Genomic DNA, 23631 nt, shown 5'->3' on the forward strand with positions numbered 1-23631 from the left:
TGTGTATGGTTTTATTGCAATACTTTTTAGAAAGGATTGTTGAGTTTTGATTGCAGTGTTTCATTTTGGCATAGATGTGAGTTGTTTATCTCCAAGTGCTATGTCTTATATGGCTGTGTGTAGTTTTGACATAATAGCCAACTTCTGCAAAAAGTGTGCAAAAAATGTGCTGTACAATATGGCCATTGCATCTAGTAATTCTATTTCCTTATGGAAATAGTAAGAACTATTTACAGTATCAACTAGATGTACTGCAGAGCGGTACAAAATATGGCCGCTGCCCAGTCCAGCACAGAGATCGTCAGGAGGGCATTCCACAGAGATCGTTAGGAGGGTATTCCACAGAGATCGTTAGGAGGTCGTTAGGAGGGCATTCCACAGAGATCGTTAGGAGGGCATTCTCATTGTTCTCATTGAGATTTGCCTTGTAATGAAATATTAATCTGCAGCATTGATTGATGGACCACAGCACAAACAAAGTAGTGACATATTAAGTATACTTCTCTTAAAAACAAATTATAAAATGATAACTTCTATTGGATAATAAGTCATGCACGTGTTAAAAAACAATGTATATTTTTCCAATATCATTTTATTTTGTTTTGACTTCATTTGCATGTCATCAATAACGCATCATTCTGTCCATACATCATATTAAGGCAGTCTGAAATATTTTCTATGCAAAACACAACATTCCATGGCTGACAGTAGAGCTTTCCTGGTGATTTTCCCAGCTTGTCATGCACTTTATCCTCTTTGTGTTTTTGTGTTCCAAAGACGTGCCGAAGGAACTCTCCACTATGAGTAGAGGTGGGGTGGGGAAGACATTAGGCCTCTGGGCCTTTCTGCTGGCACCAACCAGAGAGCTGTGATACTGAAAGATTTTTTGACACATTTAAACAGTGACTACAACACTGAATACATTGTACAGTATTCATTACAGGATGCTCTGTCAAAGTTTATACCCCAATTTTTTAATTAATTTAATTATCTTTGTGTTATCTTTTTTTGTGTGCATATCATCCGTTATCTGACTGTGTACAAAAGTATGTAAGTTGCACAATTTCTTGATTATACATTCACTAAACGTTAAATGTATTTGAATATTGCTATCTGTATAAGTAGACAAACTGTACATGATCAGTTCAGATGGTTGGAGAGAAAGACTTGGAATTCTTCAGATCTTGGGAGGCTGTTATGGTTAGATCAAGCAACCATCACTTTCATGTATCTGAATATTACATCACTACAGCTGTCTATATCACAAGACACAGCATAAAATCAGTTCAGGCCAAGCTGTGATAGAAAGTCTCCGATTTCACCATCTTGATCTGTGACGACTAGAAATTGACCTGAGAATTCTAATGCTGTCCTGCCTCTCCCTAGAATCTACTTGGATTTCTACAACCTTTTTGTGGTAATCACTGGATTCCGCAGGCAATTTTTTTACAAAATAAAGGTGCTTCGCATATTTAGAGTATAACAGCTGTAGAGACTTAGGTTCAAGGGCTTCCCTCTTACTGAGAAGATCCTTATATATTTGATCTACTTTCTCGATGTTCCAAGATTGGTTGTATAATCCTGCAATATGCATAAGGAAGTTCTCCCTGTATGGGTAAAGGCTGATGACCTCTTCATAAATGTTGATGGCTTTCGTCATCAACTCCTGATCTATATTTCCCTGTGAATCAAAAATTTTCCTTCTATAACAAAGTGCCAGCTGCTTTTTGGCTTCTCTTTCAGATGGGTGTTTTCTCACTACCTCTTCTGCTAATTGTAAAGCTTTATCCGGTGATTCATACTTGCGGAAGAAATGGAAAAGGTCTCCCAAGCCATCACAACCTGGTTTTATCTGTTGGAGTAGATGTTCTGCCTCATTCGTAGTCTCCTCTGTCTTCCGGCCAACCGCTGCCGAAGCAACCAAGTAGAGAGTTGACATGCGAAGATTATCTGGATCCATTGTCTTCGCACGTTTCAATTGCTCTATGATTTCTTCTTTCAACTCATCATTCCCTGAATCAAAATAAACTTTATACTTGGCGAATGCGAGGCCTGCGTGCCACTCTTTTCTATCTGGGTCTCCTCTCAGAGCCATTTCAAAGTTAGTTACAGCTTGCGTCTTCAAATCATGTTCAAATTTAATCTGAGTCCAGCCTTTCTCCCCATAAACCTCTGGATGCAGTTCACACCCGGGAGGTGCAGGGAAATCCTCCTGGAGCCGGGCCACTTCCTCCAGACAAGCGTGGCACTTCGGCAGCTCGCCCAAATGGTAGTGCACCCAGGCCAGGTTAGCCTGGTTGACCAGCATACGAGGTCCTCTGCCCTCCGGTTCTCGCTCTTTGAGAGCCACCTCAGCCTGTCGCAGGCGTGCCAGTGCCTCCTCTGCGGAGTCTGTGATGTGGTAGATGATGTAACCCAGCAGGTTGTACAGGTGACCCTCCCAAGGACAGCCACCACCTTTACAAACTTCCTCCAAATACTCCCTCAGACCTTCAACACGTTGCCCCTTGCTGCCACTGAGGTTCCAGGTGAAGTGGCACTCAAGGCTGTCTAGCTTTCTCCTCAGAGGAGTCTTGAATGAGCTATGGAGAGAGAGAGAGAGAGAGAGAAAGGTGTTATTGTATCAGCCATTTGAGCCCTATATAATACATGGATTAGCCTACTAGTTGCATTTGTTTCAAATAAAGATGTTTACTTCATTGGTTCTGACAATAGTGTCATAAGATACTTACTCCATTATGGATTTCAGTGGTATAGTGTGTTGAAAGAGTATGTGTTGTGCTCTCCAAACAGCTTCTTTCAAGTGTTTAAAGCTTTCAACGAACCTCCAGTATATATTGGCCCTCACGTTATCTAAGAAGGTCTAAAGTCTACCACTTATCAAGTGATCACGTAGGCCTCCCAAAGTATAGGATATCTGCAAGGCATTAACTTTCGATTCTGTGAAATAGAAATCACACACTCTAAAAACAGATTAGTTGGATTAACCATGATATCAATCAATTTTAACCAATGTCATCGTGTAATATGTGTCCGAATAACAAATTAGTTAGATTGACAAATTGGACTTTAGTTAAGTTTTTAACCAATTTTCATCAGTTGACAAATTAACTTATCCCACTAGGTTGCACTAACCAATTAGATTGTGTATTAAGTGTCCAACTAACTATTAGTCAAATTGACAAATCTGACTTAGTTAAATGTTAACCAATTTTCATTAGTTGACAAATTAACCAATCTAACTAGGTTGTTTTAACCATTAGATCGTGTAATATGTGTCCGACTAACATATTAGTCAAGTAGATTGGTTACATTTTCAACCAATTTTCATTAGTTGACAAATTAACCAATCTAACTAGGTTGTTTTAACCATTAGATCGTGTAATATGTGTCCGACTAACATATTAGTTAAGCAGATTGGTTACATTTTCAACCAATTTTTCTCAGTTGTAAAATTAACCAATATAACTAGGCTGTATTAACCAACTAACTGATAACTAAATAGTTTCTTGACAAATAACCAATGACTTAAGGTATTTTAAACAAGTTTACTGTTTAAAGACAACCAGCAACAAAACAACCCACCCATACACATATTCACCCACCTAAAACGAAACAAAAAGCATACAGGCTAATATACATAAGCATACATACAGGTGTAGTCACATACATTTAAACGCATAACCATGATCAAACTGGCATGGTGTTGCCCTCATCTGATATGAACTCAACGGATTGACACACAAACACATACATTACAGCACACACCCATACATATATAAATATTCACCCACCTAAAACAAAACAAAAAGTGTACAGGCTAACACATAACCATGAGCAAACTGGTGCACAATCAGAGCACAAGTTGTACACACACACACACACCCACCACTCATACACTCCCACACACATACATACTCACACGCACACTCATACACACACAGGTAAACACGTTCACATACACTGCCGAGTTGTTCCTTGTTTCAGGCATTCCTCATTCTTGGATTTTAGAAGGCCGGCTATATCCAAGATCCAAGATGGCGGCGCGTACACACGCAGCGACCTCTCTCTGTCCCAACCGTACGGTGTTTTGTTCGTTTAAAAAGTGTTTGTCCGAAAGTTTTACGTGTTCGTCTTGTCTTACTACGTCGTACTACAAGTACAGCAGGCAGTTTTTAATTGACATCTGCAAAAGCAAGTTTTGCAGCGTTCTGGACTTTGCAACAGAGACGCTAAAGGAACTCGGACTACTCCGGCCTGCAACAACACCGGACTCGCCTGCTACTCCTCCCCGAAAGAAAGCGGTGTGCGAGGAAGCAGAAGAGGGCAAGCGGAGGCGTCCGGCCAGGCTAGCGGCCAGCCCAACTCGCCCAGCCATACCATCCATTCTCCTGGCAAATGTACGATCACTGGACAACAAAATGGATCACATACGACTGCTGAGATCAACGAACCGGACAGTAAGTAACTGCTGTGTGCTTTCGTCTTCACTGAGACTTGGTTAAATGACAACATTCGGACTCTGCTGTACAACTGGAGCAGCTAGCATGCTATCGAGCAGACAGGGCCATTGTAAAGGGAGGTAAATCACGAGGAGGAGGAATCTGTGTTTACATCCGTGACGAATGGTGCGGGACACTGTAGTAGTATGCAAACACTGCTCACCACTGGCAGAGTTTATGATCATAAAGTGCCGTCCTTTTACCTGCCAAGGGAAATTACTGCGATTCTGCTAGTCGCAGTATACATCCCGCCTACCAACAACAACAGCGATAAGAACGCTGCTCTTAGTGAACTGTACCAGGCTGTCAGTGAACAACAGACGGCACACCCAGACGGTTTCACCATCTTCACTGGAGATTTTAACCATGCTGATCTAAAAACTGTACTTCCAAAGCTACACCAGCATGTTGATTTTCCAACAAGAGGAGATAACATCCTGGACCTGGTCTACACTACACACAAAAGGAGCATACAAAGCCACCCCCCCCCACATTGGACTTTCAGACCATATCACTGTTATGCTAATGCCCGCATACAGACAAAGGGTAAAAGCGAACAAACCGGGTTCGTAAGCAGGTAAAAGTGTGGCCTGAGGGAGCCTCCGATGCTCTTCAAGACTGCTTTGACACAACAGACTGGGAAATGTTTAAAGCAGGCAGCCACTTACAACAACCGGACAGACATAGAGGAGTATACAGACACTGTAACCTCTTACATCACCAAGTGCATCGATGATGTGACCCACACAAAAGACATCATCACTGGGCTAACTGGAAGCCATGGCTGACAGGGGATGTCCTCAGGCTGCTGAGGGCCAGAGACAAAGCCTACAGAGCTGGGGATGAAGCTGGCATGAAAACAGCGAGAGCCAACCTGTCCCGTGGCATCAAGGAAGGAAAAAAAGGAATACACTCACAAGATAACCACCCACTTCAAAGACAGCAGGAACTCACAAAGCCTATGGCAGGGCATTCAGGCCCTCACGGACTACAAGCCAGCCACAGAGCTGTGAGAGCAACATCCCTCTGCTCAACAATCTGAACCGCTTCTTTGCTCGCTTTGAAGCACAAAACAGCACCTGCCCACAGAAGACCCACCCCCTCTACATGAGCAGCCCCTGTGCCTCTCTGCCGACAGCGTGAAGAGGACACTTGCTGCTATCAACACCAATAAGGCAACAGGTCCAGACAACATCCCAGGTCGCGCGCTGAAGGACTGCGCAGGGGAGCTTAAGGATGTCTTCACAGACATCTTTAACACTTCCCTGAAGCAAGCCATCGTCCCATCATGTTTCAAAGCTGCCACCATCATACCTGTGCCGAAGAAAACTGCTCCATCCTGCTTCAATGACTACCGCCCTGTGGCACTGACACCCATCATCATGAAGTGCTTTGAGCGGCTTGTCATGTCACATATCAAAGCCATTCTCCCCCCCACCCTGGACCCCTTCCAGTTTGCATACCGAGCCAAGCGGTCTACAGAGGATGCAATCTGCTCTGCCCTCCACCCAGCCCTCACCCACCTGGAAAAAAGAGACTCATATGTGAGATTGCTGTTTATAGACTTCAGTTCTGCATTCAACACCATAATACCACAACAACTCATCTGCAAACTTGACAAACTGGGACTCAGTACCTACCTCTGCAACTGGCTACTGGACTTCCTCTGTCAGAGGCCCCAAGTAGTAATGCGTGTTGGCAACAATACCTCAAGCAGCATCACACTGAGCACAGGGGCCCCAAGGCTGCGTGCTCAGTCCGCTGCTCTTCACCCTGCTGACGATGACTGCGCTGCAACCTACAGCAACAATCACATAGTGAAATTTGCTGACGACACACACTCTGGTGGGTCTCATCACCAAGGGCGGCGAGACTCAATACAGGTTGGAGGTCGACCATCTGACCACGTGGTGCAGGAAAACAACCTCCTGCTGAACGTCAGCAAGACCAAAGAGATTGTTGTTGACTTCCGGAGAGGTCACACCCAACACCTGCCACTGACCATCGATGGTGCTGTGGTGGAGAGAGCGAGCAGCACCAAATTCCTGGGGGTGCACATCAGCGAAGACCTCTCCTGGACCACCAACACTGCATCACTGGCGAAGAGCTCAGCGCCGCCTGTACTTCCTCAAGGAAACTCAGGCGAGCAAGTGCTCCACCAGCCATCATGACCACATTCTACCGAGGCACCATTGAGAGCATCCTCTCCAGCTGTATCGCTGTGTGGGGGGAAGCTGCACTGAATACAACAGGAAAGCCCTGCAGCGCATAGTGAACACAGCTGGAAGGATCATTGGTGCTTCACTCCCCCCCTGAAGGACATTTACACCACCCACCTCACCCGCCAAGGCGACCAAAATTGTGAGTGATGCAAGTCACCCGGCTCACAATCTGTTTGATCTACTGCCCTCTGGGAAGAGGTACAGAAGCCTGCGCTCCCGCACTACCAGACTCACCAACAGCTTCATACACCAAGCTGTAAGGATGCTGAACTCTCTCCCTCCTCTCCCCCCTCCACCCTCAGCTACATAACATCCTGGACATTGGACCCACAATGGCCCTGCACTACTCCACTTGCACACTTGAACACTTGCACACTTGTACACTTTACAACTTGGTGTTGTTGTCCTGAAAACACAACACTTCTGCTGCTCTTACATAACTTGCACCACTATGCCACTTTCTTCATTACTCAGGTCAAACAGAACTACCCAAGCCTCTTATTGGCCTGACTTTGCACTAGTTTTTTTATTGACTGTCTATGCACAATTTCAACAAAATTTTGCTGCTCTTATTTTTTCATTATTATATGTGCCCTCTTATTTACTTATTTACTTACTTTTTGTTTTACTTGAATGTTATGTTTGTCTGTGGACTTAAAATTGGTAAAATATGTCTTGTCTTCACCGTGGGATAGTGAGAAACGTAATTTCGATCTCTTTGTATGTCTGGAACATGTGAAGAAATTGACAATAAAGCTGACTTTGACTTTGACTTTGACTTTGATATCTGTTGCAGGCTGGAGCGACAGAAAAAAACAAAAAAACAAAATATGAATATAAAAGAAAGTAAGCATATATTACAATTGACCGTGTCCATGAATATAATTAAGGTGCTCTAAGCGATGTTTATAAGCGACAACATTTTTGTCACATAAAACAAATATCACCTGACCATCAACTAGCTGCCTGTCCCCTGAATACACTGTAAAAAAAAGCGCGGTCTCTGGACAGCCCAGGCTCCAAACATGGGCAACAAAAACACCCTGGTCCAGCCTGGACCATGAAACATAACATATTGTTCCAGCCAATCACTGATGAGATGCACGTTCAGGAGAGTTTCAGTTGCATGGGAGGGAGGGGGAGCGAGGGGTGAGCTAGCTCTCTGTTTCCTTTGAATGTCAACAGAAGGGACGTTACCCAACATCGCTTAGAGCACCTTTAATGCAAACTACTCAGCTTGTGTGACAAATAAAAGCAACCCCACACTAGCAGCTTAGAAGTCAGGTGCGATAGTTAGAAGTAATGCAGATGTGCACTATATACCCACCACCAATATGTGACCCTGCAAGGGGAAACCAGTCGCTTTGGTAAAATTTACAAAATTAAGTTATTGTGCTTACATGAACAACCATAAACTAAGCTTTCCAACGATATGTATATCGAGGGTATTGCAAAAAGTATCACTAGGATAACCGCATCCAAAGTTGGCGTGGTTCTCCTGTCACGATACGCCAGAAGAGGAGAAAATCACCTTTTTAAGTAAATTGTCACGTGCGATAGTTTGAGGGCACAGCTAGTATTAGCCTTACGGCAGCGTGACTTTGAAGCGGATGACTGACTATGTGCAGTTTCATCGACCGAGTGAGTGTCTTTTTCTGCCCCCTAATTAATACCTGAGACGGTCATAAGGTGTCACTATATAATATAATTAATGTATTTCGGGGGAAGTAAGGGGAGAGGAAGTCTGTGAGACACAGATTGTGTATAGGCCTACTTTTAAAATGTGCTAGGCCTACGTCAATGGAAAAACGTCCCTAAAATGACGCCAGGATATTTCTAAAAGTTTGTGCTTTTGACCGTTCGTGCCCTGAAAGGCAAGTCTTCATTCATATTCGGTTACATCTGCCAAGAATGATGGAGAGAACTGACACATTGAGTAACGAGTAATGAGTAATGAGTAAATTTTAGCTCTAACGTAAAACCTTATAGCGGCGTGGACAGAGAGAATGACTGCTAATGTGTTGAATCTTCACCTAAATAAAGTCAGGGTTTAACAGTCTAAATCAGTGGTCTCCTAGCGCACCTTCTAAAAATAGCCAACAGGTCGCCTGCAGATCACGCTCTAAAAACACCCTCCATTGTGAAGTTTTCAATAGATATTTAAGTCTAGACCAGAACCATTTTAAGAATGTCTATAGCCATACATCTATAACATTAAAATGATATTGGTGATACCTTACAAATTGTAGGTGCGTTAAATTTTAGCCTTTGGCTCCAAATCCGTTTCACATTCAATCTTTAAAGGGGAACTTGGCAACTATTTCAACGTAATAAACCCGTTTAGAAATCATTTGGATGGTTAAATGACCTGTTCGGTGAAAATGGTGACTTTCCCCGCTTCGTCCTAGCGTCCCCAGGCGGAAAACCAACCTTGCAACATTGAGACTACCGTCCCGAAAGAGAAGTGAGAAACAAGAAACTCGTTTTAAATCGTGTTTCTTACCTTGTAACATCCACATAGTTCTGCCAAACTTATGCTAACCGTTAAGCTAGCTTGTAAACAAATCCATGTGCTTTATCGTTACCTTTCCCACAGTTTGAAATAGCATAATGCACAATTTCTCCAGCAGAGGGGGAAATCCTGCCAAGTTTCCCTTCAAACAACAACGGAAGCCGGAGCGCGCCACGCTTGCTTGCATTCGACAGCATACAGTCTACACTTTCATATTGTGAACAAATTTCACGGATAAACATAACGCTTTTGACTGTTAAAGCAACACCAAATAACTTTCCCTCTGCACGCGCTATTTGTTTATCCAGCACCGGCTTTGCAAATAACGATGTCCACAGACAAGGTAGAATATGTTGCACGATTTATGAAAGTACGATGTATTGTAACATCAGATGCAAGTCAAATTTGTAGTTTCTTATGTCTTGAACCATCGAACTACAGACCCGCTACCCGATCTGGCAAACTTACATAGTGTGGTTATAGCTGATAGAGGTCCGCAAAGCGAATGCAGAAGTGCCATTCACCCTGTTACAAGTTGATGAACCACTGAAACGATTTTGGAAACATTATTTTAAGGTACAAAAACTCTTTGGTGTTGTTCTAAACTCTGACTTTATTTAGGTGAAGATTAAACACAGTTAGCAGTCATTCCATTTGTCCACGCTAAAATTTACTCATTAGGCTACTCGTTACTCAATGTGTAAGCTCTCTATCGTTCTTGGCAGATGTAACCGAATATGAATGTGAAAGAACTTTTAGAAATATCCTGGCGTCATTTTACGGACCAGGAGAAGTTTTCCATTAATGTAGCACATTTTAAAAGTGGGCCTATAGCCTACACAATCTGTGTACACAGAACTTCTTCTCCCCTTACTTCCCCCGAAATACATTAATTCTATTCTATAGTGACACCTTATGACCGTCCCAGGTATGAACTAGGGGGCAGAAAAAGACACTCACTCGGTTGATAAAACTGGACATAGTCAGTCATCCGCTTCAAAGTCACGCTACCGTAAGGCTAATAATTGCTGTGTCCTCACACTATCGCACGTGACAATTTACTTAAAAAGGTGATTTTCTCCTCTTCTGGCGTAATGTGACAGGAGAACCATGGCAACTTTGGATGCGGTTATCTTAGCGATACTTTTTGCAATACCCTCGATATACATATCACTGGAAAGCTTAGTCAATGGCCGTTCATGTGAGTAATTTTGTAAATTTTACCAAAACGACTGGTTTTGCCTTGCAGGGTCACATTTCAGTGACCCTACACTTCTGAGCAGTAGTATGTCTGTGTGATATCATACCTTATCGCAACATTGCCTGCAGCAGCACTTGCCTTCTTGCTTACACGACCTTAACATAGATCATCCCCCATCGGACTTGCAAAAGCAGGCTGAGACTGCTGGGTGGCACCTAAAAAAAAATAAAACACCATTTGCCATACATCTGGTTATTGTTGATTAAGATAAAAATCATAGCATTAAAAAAATAAGGAAAGGTAAGTCAATCTGGTGTACAAAAATAAATTATAAATACCTTCTGAAGGCACACTTGCCACCATCACCATCTATGTTAATTCTTGATATCAGTTTATTTGTGAGGACTCTGTCAATAAAAGATAGGATTAAACCAAATTATGCATGCTGTACAATAAATTGAGTTGCTGTACAATTTTTTAAATAATGATTATGATCAGTTTGGCAGATATTCACTGCTCACATTACCACCAACACAATGGTTAACGTGGCTAAATTGCAAAATTCAAGACCATTTTAAGTAGCTGCAATAATCATGATTAGTTTCTGTATTAAAGGTTGTATCAGCGATAGCTAGCTCGCTACTCTCTCCCCTCACTCCCGCACAATTAAAACTCTCCTAAACGCCAAGATCTTGTCAGTTATTGGTTGAAACACTTTATTTTGCCTTTGAGTGTTTGCCAACCCTTGTTGGTAGCAATTGTTTTTGTGTACAGATCTCAGAGCCTAGGCTGCCTACAGAGACGCTTTTTTGACGGCCTGCTTATGGGGCAGACAGTTAGCAGATCGTTAGGAAAGATTACATGAATGTGATCATTTATGTTTGGGCCTTTTTTGGGCCTGAAATCGCTGATACAACCTTTAATGCATTACATAGCACATATGTCAAACAAATTAGAGCATGCACAATAACATACCCCATAGCCCTCACCATGGAAAAAAAATATATTCAAAACACAAACACTTACACCGCGTTGAAGGCAGCAGCGATGGCTACTAGACATCATCAAGTAGCAGGTAGTGCCATCAGGACAGACCAACTTTGACCTAGACAGTTGATGGAGCACACATAGCAACAGACACATAAAAACAGGGGATAAACTAAACACAGTTACAGACACAAATACATCCTCAAATACTTTTTGTTTACTTCTATACTATTTGGTAAAGTTGCAAGCATAGTCTACAATGAAAGTAATGAGCGGTTGAAAATTATGATTTATTTATGTATTTTTGGACAACGTAGGCTACCGTAAGTAAAGCGGGAGATGTGTGTTGCTTATACTGTAAGCTGCAAAGCGCTGTGTGAAACACTAGAAAGGGTGTGTCGCGGTTCTGCCTTTTCACACAATCACCGACATAGGTTCGTGGATATGAGTATTGCGATTTAGGTTTCAAATTGCATATCGTTACAGCCCTAATGTAATTCTAATGTATGTGTGTCTCTACCTGATGAGTGAACTCTCTTGCGGGCGTCCATTATGGAAGTGGCACACATTTGGAATATTCCAGAATGCACTCAGCATTCTCAGGGAAGCAGTCCTCATAACACACAGTCTGTAAACAGAGGGAACAGAAGGAGACTAAGATTAATAAATTAAAAAACACACAGAACATGAAAAGACCATCACTGAAGCACTACACTCACATGCATGTTAAGTAAACACATGTCTCAGAGCAAGTACCCCCACACACACACACACACACACACACACACCCCAAGTTAGCAAGGTAACGTTAACAACTTTCATCTGTGTCTCATGGTAATAGACATGTAAAGACACTTTAAATGTAGCAGCTAGCTAAGTTAGCTAGAGCTAACCTACTTGTGCCAGATATTTCATTCAAACTAAAACTCTATTCATAACGACATCTCAGACAGAATTATTGCTAGATATGATATTAACACATCATTCAACACAGATATTCCACATAATGGTGAAGTTAGTAACTGGAAAAGCTAACATTCACAGCTAACATCGCTAACGTTAGCGATGTTAGCTCGCTAGCTAATTGCTAGCTAATTCTAACATATTTGGTTAACATTCCATTATGAAAACAATAAAAGCTATATTTCTAATAAATTCCCGTTTTCAATTGACATACAAAGTACTTTAATTCTTACCTTGAATGATAAGGACAGGCAGAGTTTGAACAGCTTACACATGTAGTCAGCTGCATGACAGAAAAGTGACAGTTGAAGTCACTGGTGGCTGGAGTTGAAATGTCAGTCAGGGGTGGGGGATGGGAATTGCTGTGTGTGCGCATGCGCTTATCAAGAGCGTTAAAAACAATCGTAGCCTATGTGAAAATGATTAACTGTTGCCATTTTAGACTGTTACATTGAAATGGCTACTAAACTGATTGATAGAAGTGTCCAAACAATAGTAACATTAGCCTAGTGGGCTATTATTACTACTATTATGATTATTATGGTTCTCATATGGTGTGACGTCAATTTCAGATCAATTTGACTGATTTAACATTAATCATATTGACCCAAGTTTTATAGTGACTACATGTCCCTGTTGAACCTCTTTACAATCACAAGCAAGCCAGCTTGTAAAGCTAAAATAGTATGAAATTATGCTCAACATGTTGTTCAAAGCCTTGACTAATTCTTGACATCAAATTGACATCAAGGTGCCCGCTGGGTAGGGTATAGCCTACACTTTTTAGGACTAGCCTATACAGGCTGCAACTTCACATGAAAAAAAGTTCACTTCCCCTCAAATAGAAGACACAATTCAAGCAAGTGGTCCGCACAAAATGCACCGCACTGGTGCATCTGCCAATTTAAATAAATATAGGCTATTTAATATAGGCTATTTGGTTTGTGAACCACTCCGCTTCAGTCAAGGGCTCGATGGGAGCACGACACAGTCCAAACTGCAGGGTCCCCCTGGGGAATGCAAGGGGCTGAAGGCATTGAGCGCCTTTAAATAAGTCTATGTGAATCAACAGTCAAATCCTCCAGATAGATAGATAGATAGATAGATACTTTATTGATCCCCAAGGGGAAATTAAAAAAAAAAAAACATTTAACTTTAACATGCTATGCAGAAATGGCAGCCATGTACACAGGACCTATAGGCCTAGCCTACTTTCACAGAGGGGGCCTTACCCTAATCAAGAAAATTCTGTCATAATTTCAATATAGCCTAACAAAGGCAAAGTGTAGGCAAAACTCCTGAAGCTTCACAAATACAGGCTAGGCCTATTTTATATTTTAAATGTTAGACTTCAAAGACCCCACGGAAACCCTGGATATGGTACATTCAATGTAAACCGATAACTCTTGGTTAAATTAACAGATAGCTGGTTAAACAATAATATTTGTTATTTCATTTTCTTAAAGTGAGTGCTGACCAATTAAATTGGTTGTTGAGAAAAAAAATCCATGAACAAATGAGATTGGTTAATGGATAACCTATGTGTCTTAGTTAAATTAACCAATATTTGCTTAACTAATGATGTTGGTTAATGAATAACTAATGTATTGGTTTAATAATTACCAATATGTTTGTTAAATTAACTAATATATGCTTAACCAACGATATTAGTTGTTTTTATAACCAATCTGTTTTTAGAGTGCACCAAAACAGACTATGTTGGTCTTGGGATACTTGATTTGACTTGAAATACTGTTTAATGCTTACTGTTTGCTTTGGGTTTCGGGTCTTTTATGGGTGAAAATAAGCAGTTGAATTCACATTGATGATATACTTACTGTATATATCACTGAGCCTTTCTTAGCCACAGCTATGTTGTGGCCTTTGACTATAGGCATATCTGACTGGTAAAAGCCACATTTCTGTCATGTCTGACCTTTTCTGAAGAAATAAAAGTAAAGAGACATGAATAAACAAGTTCCTTTAAAATAGAGATTGAAGAATAGAGAGAAATGTATCCAGTAATGCTCCAGTATGTTCCTTCTCTTTAGAGATCCACATGTAAGCTATTTTGAATAACAACATAGTCCTATCTAATGAAGGGACTCAGTGCTGAATTGATCACTCTGAAAAAAAACTTTTAAACTGAAAAGTTTTAAACACTGTACCATAATATAATTGCTAACATTGTTTTTATGTCTAGTGTTAAATTATTCTATAAGTTGCTAAAATGTTGCCCTGATATGATGCAAATGAGAATACATTTCAACATTCTGCTTGTTGAACAAACTGGTTGTCTTATATAGTTGTTTTCCTAGAGTGTATCACTGCGGATACAGAATCCTCTTCAACACAGCTGAAATGCAGAAGGTATGATAGCCTATGCATCTGAAGGGGACAGTGAATTTTGTCCAATACCGCAATAATTCACAACCATGAATAAACAAGTTCCTTTGAAATAGAGATTATAGAAAAGAGACAAGCAATGTCATAGCATGATGAAGTAATGGGCATATGTTCCTTATCTTTAAAGAACTGTAAGCCTTTTTGAATAATAAGATAATCCTATCTCATGAAAAAAAAAATCTTAGCCTAAAAAAACAAAAAACAAACAAAAATACATTATATCATAGCTAACATTGTTTTTATGTCCAGTGTTAAATCATTCTATAAATTGCTGAAATTTTGCTCTGATGGAATTTAAAGGGAAACTTGACAGGATTTCCCCCTCTTCTGGAGAAATTGTGCATTATGCTATTTCAAACTGTGGGAAAAGGTCATGATAAAGCACATGGATTTATTTACAAGCTAGCGAATGGTTAGCATACGTTTGGCAGAACTATGTGGATGTTACAAGGTAAGAAACACGATTTAAAACGAGTTTCTTGTATCTCACTTTCTTTCCGGGACGATAGTCTCAATGGTAGTCGGGACGATAGACTCTAAAGTTGGTTTTCCACCTGGGGACGCTTGGCGCAGCGGGGAAAGTGCCCATTTTCACCGGAACAGGTAATTTAACCATCCAAATGATTTCTAAACGGGTTTATTACGTTGAAATAGTTGCCAAGTTCCCCTTTAACATTCTGATGTCTTATATTCTTTATATTGGGTTATTTGCCAGAATCCTCTTCAACACAGATGAAATGCAGAAGGTACAGTATGATAGCCTATGAATCTGAAGGGGAAAGAAACATTTTTAATTCTCAAATCATGCAGAATCTAGTATGAGGTCACTGGCTCCATTGTGTGGCCAAATAGGGGTACTGCATGACTCCATACTAAGCAATTGAATTTCATTCTCCCTTGTCCACATCCATGCCTGGCCTTTACCATGGCCCCGAACCCTCAACTCTTCCAGGCTTGTGTGTGTTGTGTGTGTTAAACGCGCAAGCAGTTCCTACCAGAGCAGGGGTGTCCTACCCTGGAAATTCCAGAGTTCTCGTGAAAGCACAATTGAATTGTCTCTGCGAGATACTCTGGCAATGAGTAATGATGGAGGTTACTTTTACCCCTTGCATCACGAGGAACCAATCACATCGGTGTATCTGATAAGGCGGGCCATGAGGCGAGCTAAACAGATGACGACAGCGCTGCAACGAATCAGTCAGTAAACATTGGTCGTAGTGTTATCCAATTGCGTGCAGTGAGATTTTCAAATGCATGCTTGGTGCCGCCCCTTGAGTTGGGCCATTTTCATTATTCGTGGCCAGACCCTTAATCTTTCTAGATTACCAGGGTCTGGATTTTCCAGGCTAGGGGTGTCCCTCTCTACCTTCGAAAAGTGAAGACCCAGCTCAGAGACTATCTCCTCCATAGATATATATAGAATGGCTAGATGTCTCATGGCGGAGTCTCCAACGGCATCACCGGCGGCCATCTTGTCACAGACAAGCTATCTGGTGGGCTCTGTGGTACCTGATGGCTCTTCTTCTGCTAAAGGCAGAACAATGCCCCCAGGCTATAACAATGACACCTTCAGTTCAATACCTGTCATTACAGTGGACCATTGAAACACAATGTAATGAGTTAGCGAGCTGACTGTGGCAAGATGGCCGCGAGGTGCGGACGTCGACCTCCATTTGCAAGCAGCGCGGACGAGACATCTAGCCATTCTGTAGCCGATCTCCTCTACCAACAACTAGACATTCTAATTCTAGCACATACCAATTAACTATCCCCCACTTGACTCTTGACTTTATGTGAGTAGTAGCCTACATATTGCTGCACTAACGTCATGTCCTTGTCGCATTGTACCTTGATTTTTTCCCCTTTTGTAATGTCGTTGCGTAACAAAATTTTGCCACGCCTCCACTTCCCATTAACCTGATAACTTAGTCGAGGCTCACCTGCCGGCACTGCTGCAGCGGGAGTGTACCTATGTTCCCCGGGTCCTATGTTCCCCACTTTGTATGGGACCGGGGAACATAGGACCCTAACCCCGAGCGGGGAACATAGGACCTGGGGAACATACAGTATGGATGACCCCGCTGCAGCAGTCGTTCTTGCTCGCAGCAGCATCGGCTTTTGCTCGCAGTAACTGCCGGCTTATTGCTCCCTTGTTTTCAAGCAAAACTTGCTGCCCATTACATTCGTCTGTTTACAGACTTTCGTTTGCGATCTCCTGGAGTGAGGCAGTTTTATTTGTTGCATTTGTATTAGAGCTGTTCTGTAAGCCCACTCGTTCCTGCCTTAAAGGAGAATTCCGGTGTGATATTGACCTAAAGTGTATTGAAACATGATACCGAGTGTGAACGTATGTCTCATAGCCCATCTCGGCTTGTCCCCTGCACTCCAAAATCTGGCGCTAGTTAGCCGATGCTACCAACAGCTTTTTCAATAGTGGTGCTTTGGCATCGGGCTAGCCATGCAAATAAATCGCTGTTTTACACCCATTTACGAGGCTCAATGTTTTTGTTTTTATTATTGATTAGCGCTTCGGACTTGTAACCGGAAGGTTGCCGGTTGGAACACCGACCAGTAGGCACGGCTGAAGTGCTCTTGAGCAAGGCACCTAACCCCCACTGCTCCCCGAGCGCCGCTGTTGTTGCAGGCAGCTCACTGCGCCGGGATTAGTGTGTGCTTCACCTCACTGTGTGCTGAGTGTTTTTCACTAATTCACAGATTGGGATAAATGCAGAGACCAAATTTCCCTCACGGGATCAAAAGAGTATATATACTTATATACTAGGTGGCTAAAGGCTATGTAGTTGGTACTAGGCAGGGCAATGAGCCTACCCATTCTTTTAAGATTGGTGCAGCCACCACTGCAGCAAATGACGGTCTGCCCAATCAGGCTGTCTAAACTTGACTGTCTTCATTCTCCCGTTGAACTTTCGGACTTCTCAGCGAGCACTGTCATACTAAGGCTACGTTTATACGGTGACGATGAAAAGAGAAGACGCAGAAGTGGCGTCTCGTCTTCATTTTTTTATTTGCGTTTAGACGAGCATTCTCAGGGGGAAATCTTTATCTTTTGTTTATATGAAGACGCAAGAGTATGTGATATTCGATTGGATATGCTTTCAAGATCGCTGGGTGGTGGTGTGATAGAACCCCGGTACGTCACGCGCAGACATTCTAATTTGACAGTTTAGCCAGAGAAGTAATCAAGGATCTTTGGTTTAGCCGTTTAGGCGGAGGCGCAACCGAATTAGTCTTCAAAACTCTACACTCTGGAAGGAGTCTTCAGATTTTTCGTCTTCAAGCCCGATGGCGGGTCGTGCCGTTAATAAGCGAAAGGCACTTTTGATCAAATATTTTGTCGTCTTCCTTCACAATCGTTCTCGTATAAACGGCCCCTAAGTCACTGTCGCAGGGTCCTGGCCAGGGGTCCCAACATTACTGGCTTTGTTGGGGTGCTTAGAGATCTCACCGAATGCTGCCAGCACAGCCAGTCTGGTGCGATCCATCGACCTTGCTCAAAATGCTATCTCCGCTTAGGCTAATTATACTCATGCTGTTCTGGAACTTTAATTGTAATATACTCATAGCTAGGGTCCAGTCTGGTCCGCTTATATATGTATTCAGCGTGTAAGTATGTGTAAGGAAATGATAGTGTTGTGAATAAACTGGAGGGAGCAGTACCAAGTCTGTTTCCTGCCACTGCTACCTCACAACAGCCAAGAAAGAAACCATTACAAATACTTTGATTGTGTCTTCCTTAAATTCAGCAATTAAACCCTCCTTACAGCTTTTACCCACACACCCATACCATACACACACGGACACACACACACACAGAGGGGCGCCTGCAGGAATGAATGCTATGCACACCCACCTACAATACCCTCATTGTTGTGTGCTTGCATATTCTCTCTCCTGCTCAAACAAAAGGTGTGTGCAGCATTAAATTGATTTTGATAATGTGTTTACAAACTTTACTTTACAGAAAATTGTAAATAGCCTACTGTCATGCAGTTAATGGGATACTGTGCAGAGTTGGGAAGTTATGGTAGGCCAATTTGGCCAATACACACACAGGAAATTCTCTGTTAATGAGTAGCACAGTGCATACGGCCGTACACCTGCAGGTGTGCCTGCACACACACACACACACACACACACACACACACACACACACACACACACACACACACACACAGTGAAGTAAACAAGTCTATTAAGGTCAAGCACTTTATATGGGCACATAAAATGGTTCCCTTGCCTTCAGAGCGCCAGCTGTGTTTATGCAATGTGACACTGTAACGGGGAATTTAACACACACATTCACACACACTCTGATGCAACACCGAATAACAGTAGATGCTTTCCTGTAATTTACCTTTGATGAAAATGTGATTGTGTTTTAAAAATATGTTAATTTGCAGCACTGGTAATTCTGTTTCCTTCTGTAAATATAAGAACTATTTACATATATGACAAACATGAACTCCTCTTGCAGGTATTCCACAGAGGTTGTTAAGAGGGCAAGGGTTTGGTGATTGTTGCCTTGGAGATTTGCCTTGTAATGAAATGTAAATCTGGAGAATTGATTGATAAACCATATGAACAAGGGTAGCAAAATAACTACTTCTTTAAAAAAATAAATTATACAAAATAACTTCTATGGGATAATCAGTCATGTGTGTGTTAAAAAAAAACATTGTCCTTTCCAAACATCATTTTATTTTGTTCATTTGCATTTCATCAGTAATATAATTAATACTGGTGAAAAATCAAAACACAACATTTGCCATTTCTATGGCTGAAAATAGACTTTTTCTTCTTCTTTAGCTTTACTGGTGACTTCCCTAGCTTGTCATATGTGCTCTTTGAGTTTTTGTGTTCCAAAGGCATGCTGAAGGAACTCCCCACTATGAGTGGAGGTGGGGTGGGGAAGGGCTGTGCTGGGGAAGACATTAGGCCTCTGGGCCTTTCTGCTGGCACCTGCCAGAGAGCCGTGATACTAAAACATTCTATATTACAGTGGCCACTATAACAGATTACAACACGTGATACATGTTACAGTGGTCATTACAGGATGCTCTTTCAAAATTTACACACCAATCTTTTTCTTTCCATTATCTGACTGTGCAAAGAATGTATGTACAGTACCGACATTTTCGGTCTGCAAGTTTGCATAATTTCTTGATTGTACATTTATTTATTACATTTGAGATGTATCTGAATATTGCATCATTGTATCTGGACGAGTAGACAAACTACACATGATCAGTTCAGATGGTTGAACAGAAAATCTTGGATTTCTTCAGATTTTGGATGGTTGTTATTCCTTGCAATTTTCCAGAGAATTGTCAAGCTGTCCTGTCTCTCCCAAGAATGAACTTGGATTTCTACAACCTTTTTGTGGTAAACAATGGATTTCACAGACAAGTTTTTAACCCAAATAAGGTGCTTTGCATATCTAGAGTATAACATCTGTAGACACTTAGGCTCCAGGTCTTCACTTTTACTGAGAAGACACTCATATATCCGATCTGCTTTCTCGATGTTGCCTGATTGAGCGTATAATCCTGCAATATTCATTTTTAAGTCCTCTCTGTATGGGTAAAGGCTAATGACCTCTTCATAAATATCAAGGGATTTTCTCATCAACTCCTGATCTATGTTCTCCACTGATTCATAAATTTTCCTTCTATAACAATGAGCCAGCTGCTTTTTGCCTACTTTTTCAGACGGGTATTTTTCCACTGACTCTTCTGCTATTTGTAAAGCTCTATCTGGTGAATCATATACGCGGAAGAAATGGAGAAGATCTCCAAGGCCATCTTGATCGGGTTTTATCTGTTGGACTAGTTTTTCGGCCTCTCTCGTAGTCTCTTCTGTCTTCTGGCCAACCGCTGCCAAAGCAACCAAGTAGAGAGCTGAAATGCGAAGATTATCTGGATCCATTGTCTTTGCACGTTCAATTTGCTTTAGAATTTCTTCACTCAACTTTCCATTCCCTACACCATAATAAACTTTATACTTGGCGAATGCGAGGCCTACGTGCCACTCTTTTCTATCTGGGTCTCCTCTCAGAGCCATTTCAAAGTTAGCTACAGCTTGCTTCTTCAAATCATGTTCAAACTTAATCTGAGTCCAGCCTTTCTCCCCATAAACCTCTGGATGCAGTTCACACCCGGGAGGTGCAGGGAAATCCTCCTGGAGCCGGGTCACTTCCTCCAGACAAGCGTGGCACTTCGGCAGCTCGCCCAAATGGTAGTGCACCCAGGCCAGGTTAGCCTGGTTGACCAGCAGACGAGGTCCTCTGCCCTCCGGTTCTCGCTCTTTGAGAGCCACCTCAGCCTGTCGCAGGTGTGCCAGTGCCTCCTCTGCGGAGTCTGTGATGTGGTAGACGATGTAACCCAGCAGGTTGTACAGGTGACCCTCCCAAGGACAGCCACCACCTTTACGAACTTCCTCCAAATACTCCCTCAGACCTTCAACACGTTGCCGCTTGCTGCCACTGAGGTTCCAGGTGAAGTGGCACTCAAGGCTGTCTAGCTTTCTCCTCAGAGGAGTCTTGAATGAGCTATGGAGAGAGAGAGAGAGAGAGAGAGAGAGAGAGAAAGGTGTTATTGTATCAGCCATTTGAGCCCTATATAATACATGGATTAGCCTACTAGTTGCATTTGTTTCAAATAAAGATGTTTACTTCATTGGTTCTGACAAGATAGTGTCATAAAATACTTACTCCATTATGGATTTCAGTGGTATAGTGTGTTGAAAGAGTATGTGTTGTGCTCTCCAAACAGCTTCTTTCAAGTGTTTAAAGCTTTCAACGAACCTCCAGTATATATTGGCCCTCACGTTATCTAAGAAGGTCTAAAGTCTACCACTTATCAAGTGATCACATAGGCCTCCCAAAGTATAGGGTATCTGCAAGGCATTAACTTTCGATTCTGTGAAATAGAAATCACACCAAAACAGACTATGTTGGTCTTGGGATACTTGATTTGACTTGAAATACTGTTTAATGCTTACTGTTTGCTTTGGGTTTCGGGTCTTTTATGGGTGAAAATAAGCAGTTGAATTCACACTGATGATATACTTACTGTATATATCACTGAGCCTTTCTTAGCCACAGCTATGTTGTGGCCTTTGACTATAGGCATATCTGACTGGTAAAAGCCACATTTCTCTCATGTCTGACCTTTTCTGAAGAAATTAAAGTAAAGAGACATGAATAAACAAGTTCCTTTAAAATAGAGATTGAAGAATAGAGAGAAATGTATCCAGTAATGCCATAGCATGATGAAGCAACGGGTGTATGTTCCTTCTCTTTAGAGATCCACATGTAAGCACTCTGAAACAAAACTTTTAAACACTGTACCATGATATCATTGCTAACATTGTTTTTATGCCTAGTGTTAAATTATTCTATAAGTTGCTAAAATGTTGCCCTGATATGATGCAAATGAGAATACATTTCAACATTCTGCTTGTTGAACAAACTGGTTGTCTTATATAGTTGTTTTCCTAGAGTGTATCACTGCGGATACAGAATCCTCTTCAACACAGCTGAAATGCAGAAGGTATGATAGCCTATGAATCTGAAGGGGAAAGAAACCTTTTTAATTCTCAAATCATGCAGAATCTAGTATGAGGTCACTGGCTCCATTGTGTGGCCAAATAGGGGTACTGCATGACTCCATACTAAGCAATTGAATTTCATTCTCCCTTGTCCACATCCATGCCTGGCCTTGACCATGGCCCCGAACCCTCAACTCTTCCAGGCTTGTGTGTGTTCACTACTAACTGTGTGTGTGTGTGTGTGTGTGTTAAACGTGCTAGCAGTTCCTACCAGAGCAGGGGTGTCCTACCCTGGAAATTCCAGAGTTCTCGTGAAAGCACAATTGAATTGTCTCTGCGAGATACTCTGGCAATGAGTAATGATGGAGGTTACTTTTACCCCTTGCATCACGAGGAACCAATCACATCGGTGTATCTGATAAGGCGGGCCATGAGGCGAGCTAAACAGATGACGACAGCGCTGCAACGAATCAGTCAGTAAACATTGGTCGTAGTGTTATCCAATTGCGTGCAGTGAGATTTTCAAATGTATGCTTGGTGCCGCCCCTTGAGTTGGGCCATTTTCATTATTCGTGGCCAGACCCTTAATCTTTCTAGATTACCAGGGTCTGGATTTTCCAGGCTAGGGGTGTCCCTCTCTACCTTCGAAAAGTGAAGACCCAGCTCAGAGACTATCTCCTCCATAGATATATATAGAATGGCTAGATGTCTCATGGCGGAGTCTCCAACGGCATCACCGGCGGCCATCTTGTCACAGACAAGCTATCTGGTGGGCTCTGTGGTACCTGATGGCTCTTCTTCTGCTAAAGGCAGAACAATGCCCCCAGGCTATAACAATGACACCTTCAGTTCAATACCTGTCATTACAGTGGACCATTGAAACACAATGTTATGAGTTAGCGAGCTGACTGTGGCAAGATGGCCGCGAGGTGCGGACGTCGACCTCCATTGGCAAGCAGCGCGGACGAGACATCTAGCCATTCTGTAGCCGATCTCCTCTACCAACAACTAGACATTCTAATTCTAGCACATACCAATTAACTATCCCCCACTTGACTCTTGACTTTATGTGAGTAGTAGCCTACATATTGCTGCACTAACGTCATGTCCTTGTCGCATTGTGTACCTTGATTTTTTCCCCTTTTGTAATGTCGTTGCGTAACAAAATTTTGCCACGCCTCCACTTCCCATTAACCTGATAACTTAGTCGAGGCTCACCTGCCGGCACTGCTGCAGCGGGAGTGTACCTATGTTCCCCGGGTCCTATGT

The 23631-nt window shown here is 42.1% G+C and overlaps 2 protein-coding genes across 6 annotated transcripts; both read right to left on the reverse strand.

Annotated features, from left to right (window-relative positions):
- Positions 1–572: 572 nt before the first annotated feature.
- LOC125311162 (interferon-induced protein with tetratricopeptide repeats 3-like) lies at positions 573–11973 on the reverse strand. 5 transcript variants are annotated; one of them, XM_048268945.1, is made up of 6 exons: positions 11945–11973; positions 11464–11542; positions 10776–10844; positions 10544–10652; positions 2733–2940; positions 573–2582 (listed from the first exon to the last, which is right to left on the reverse strand). In XM_048268945.1, the coding sequence occupies exons 5-6, from the start codon at positions 2735–2737 to the stop codon at positions 1319–1321; spliced, it is 1269 nt and encodes a 422-aa protein (XP_048124902.1). In that variant the 5' UTR covers positions 2738–2940; positions 10544–10652; positions 10776–10844; positions 11464–11542; positions 11945–11973; the 3' UTR covers positions 573–1318. The 5 variants fall into 5 exon arrangements, with proteins under 5 accessions (XP_048124902.1, XP_048124906.1, XP_048124905.1 ...); XM_048268949.1 differs by lacking the exon at positions 11945–11973 and having other exon boundaries at positions 573–874; positions 1843–2582; positions 11464–11633; XM_048268948.1 differs by lacking the exon at positions 11945–11973 and having other exon boundaries at positions 573–874; positions 1803–2582; positions 11464–11633.
- A 7519-nt stretch (positions 11974–19492) lies between these two features.
- On the reverse strand, positions 19493–21676 carry LOC125311795 (interferon-induced protein with tetratricopeptide repeats 2-like). The gene is made up of 2 exons (XM_048270129.1): positions 21524–21676; positions 19493–21361 (listed from the first exon to the last, which is right to left on the reverse strand). The coding sequence occupies exons 1-2, from the start codon at positions 21526–21528 to the stop codon at positions 20059–20061; spliced, it is 1308 nt and encodes a 435-aa protein (XP_048126086.1). The 5' UTR covers positions 21529–21676; the 3' UTR covers positions 19493–20058.
- Positions 21677–23631: the final 1955 nt, after the last annotated feature.

Source organism: Alosa alosa, chromosome 18 (genome assembly GCF_017589495.1).
Source record: "Alosa alosa isolate M-15738 ecotype Scorff River chromosome 18, AALO_Geno_1.1, whole genome shotgun sequence".
Taxonomy (NCBI): Eukaryota; Metazoa; Chordata; class Actinopteri; order Clupeiformes; family Clupeidae; genus Alosa; species Alosa alosa.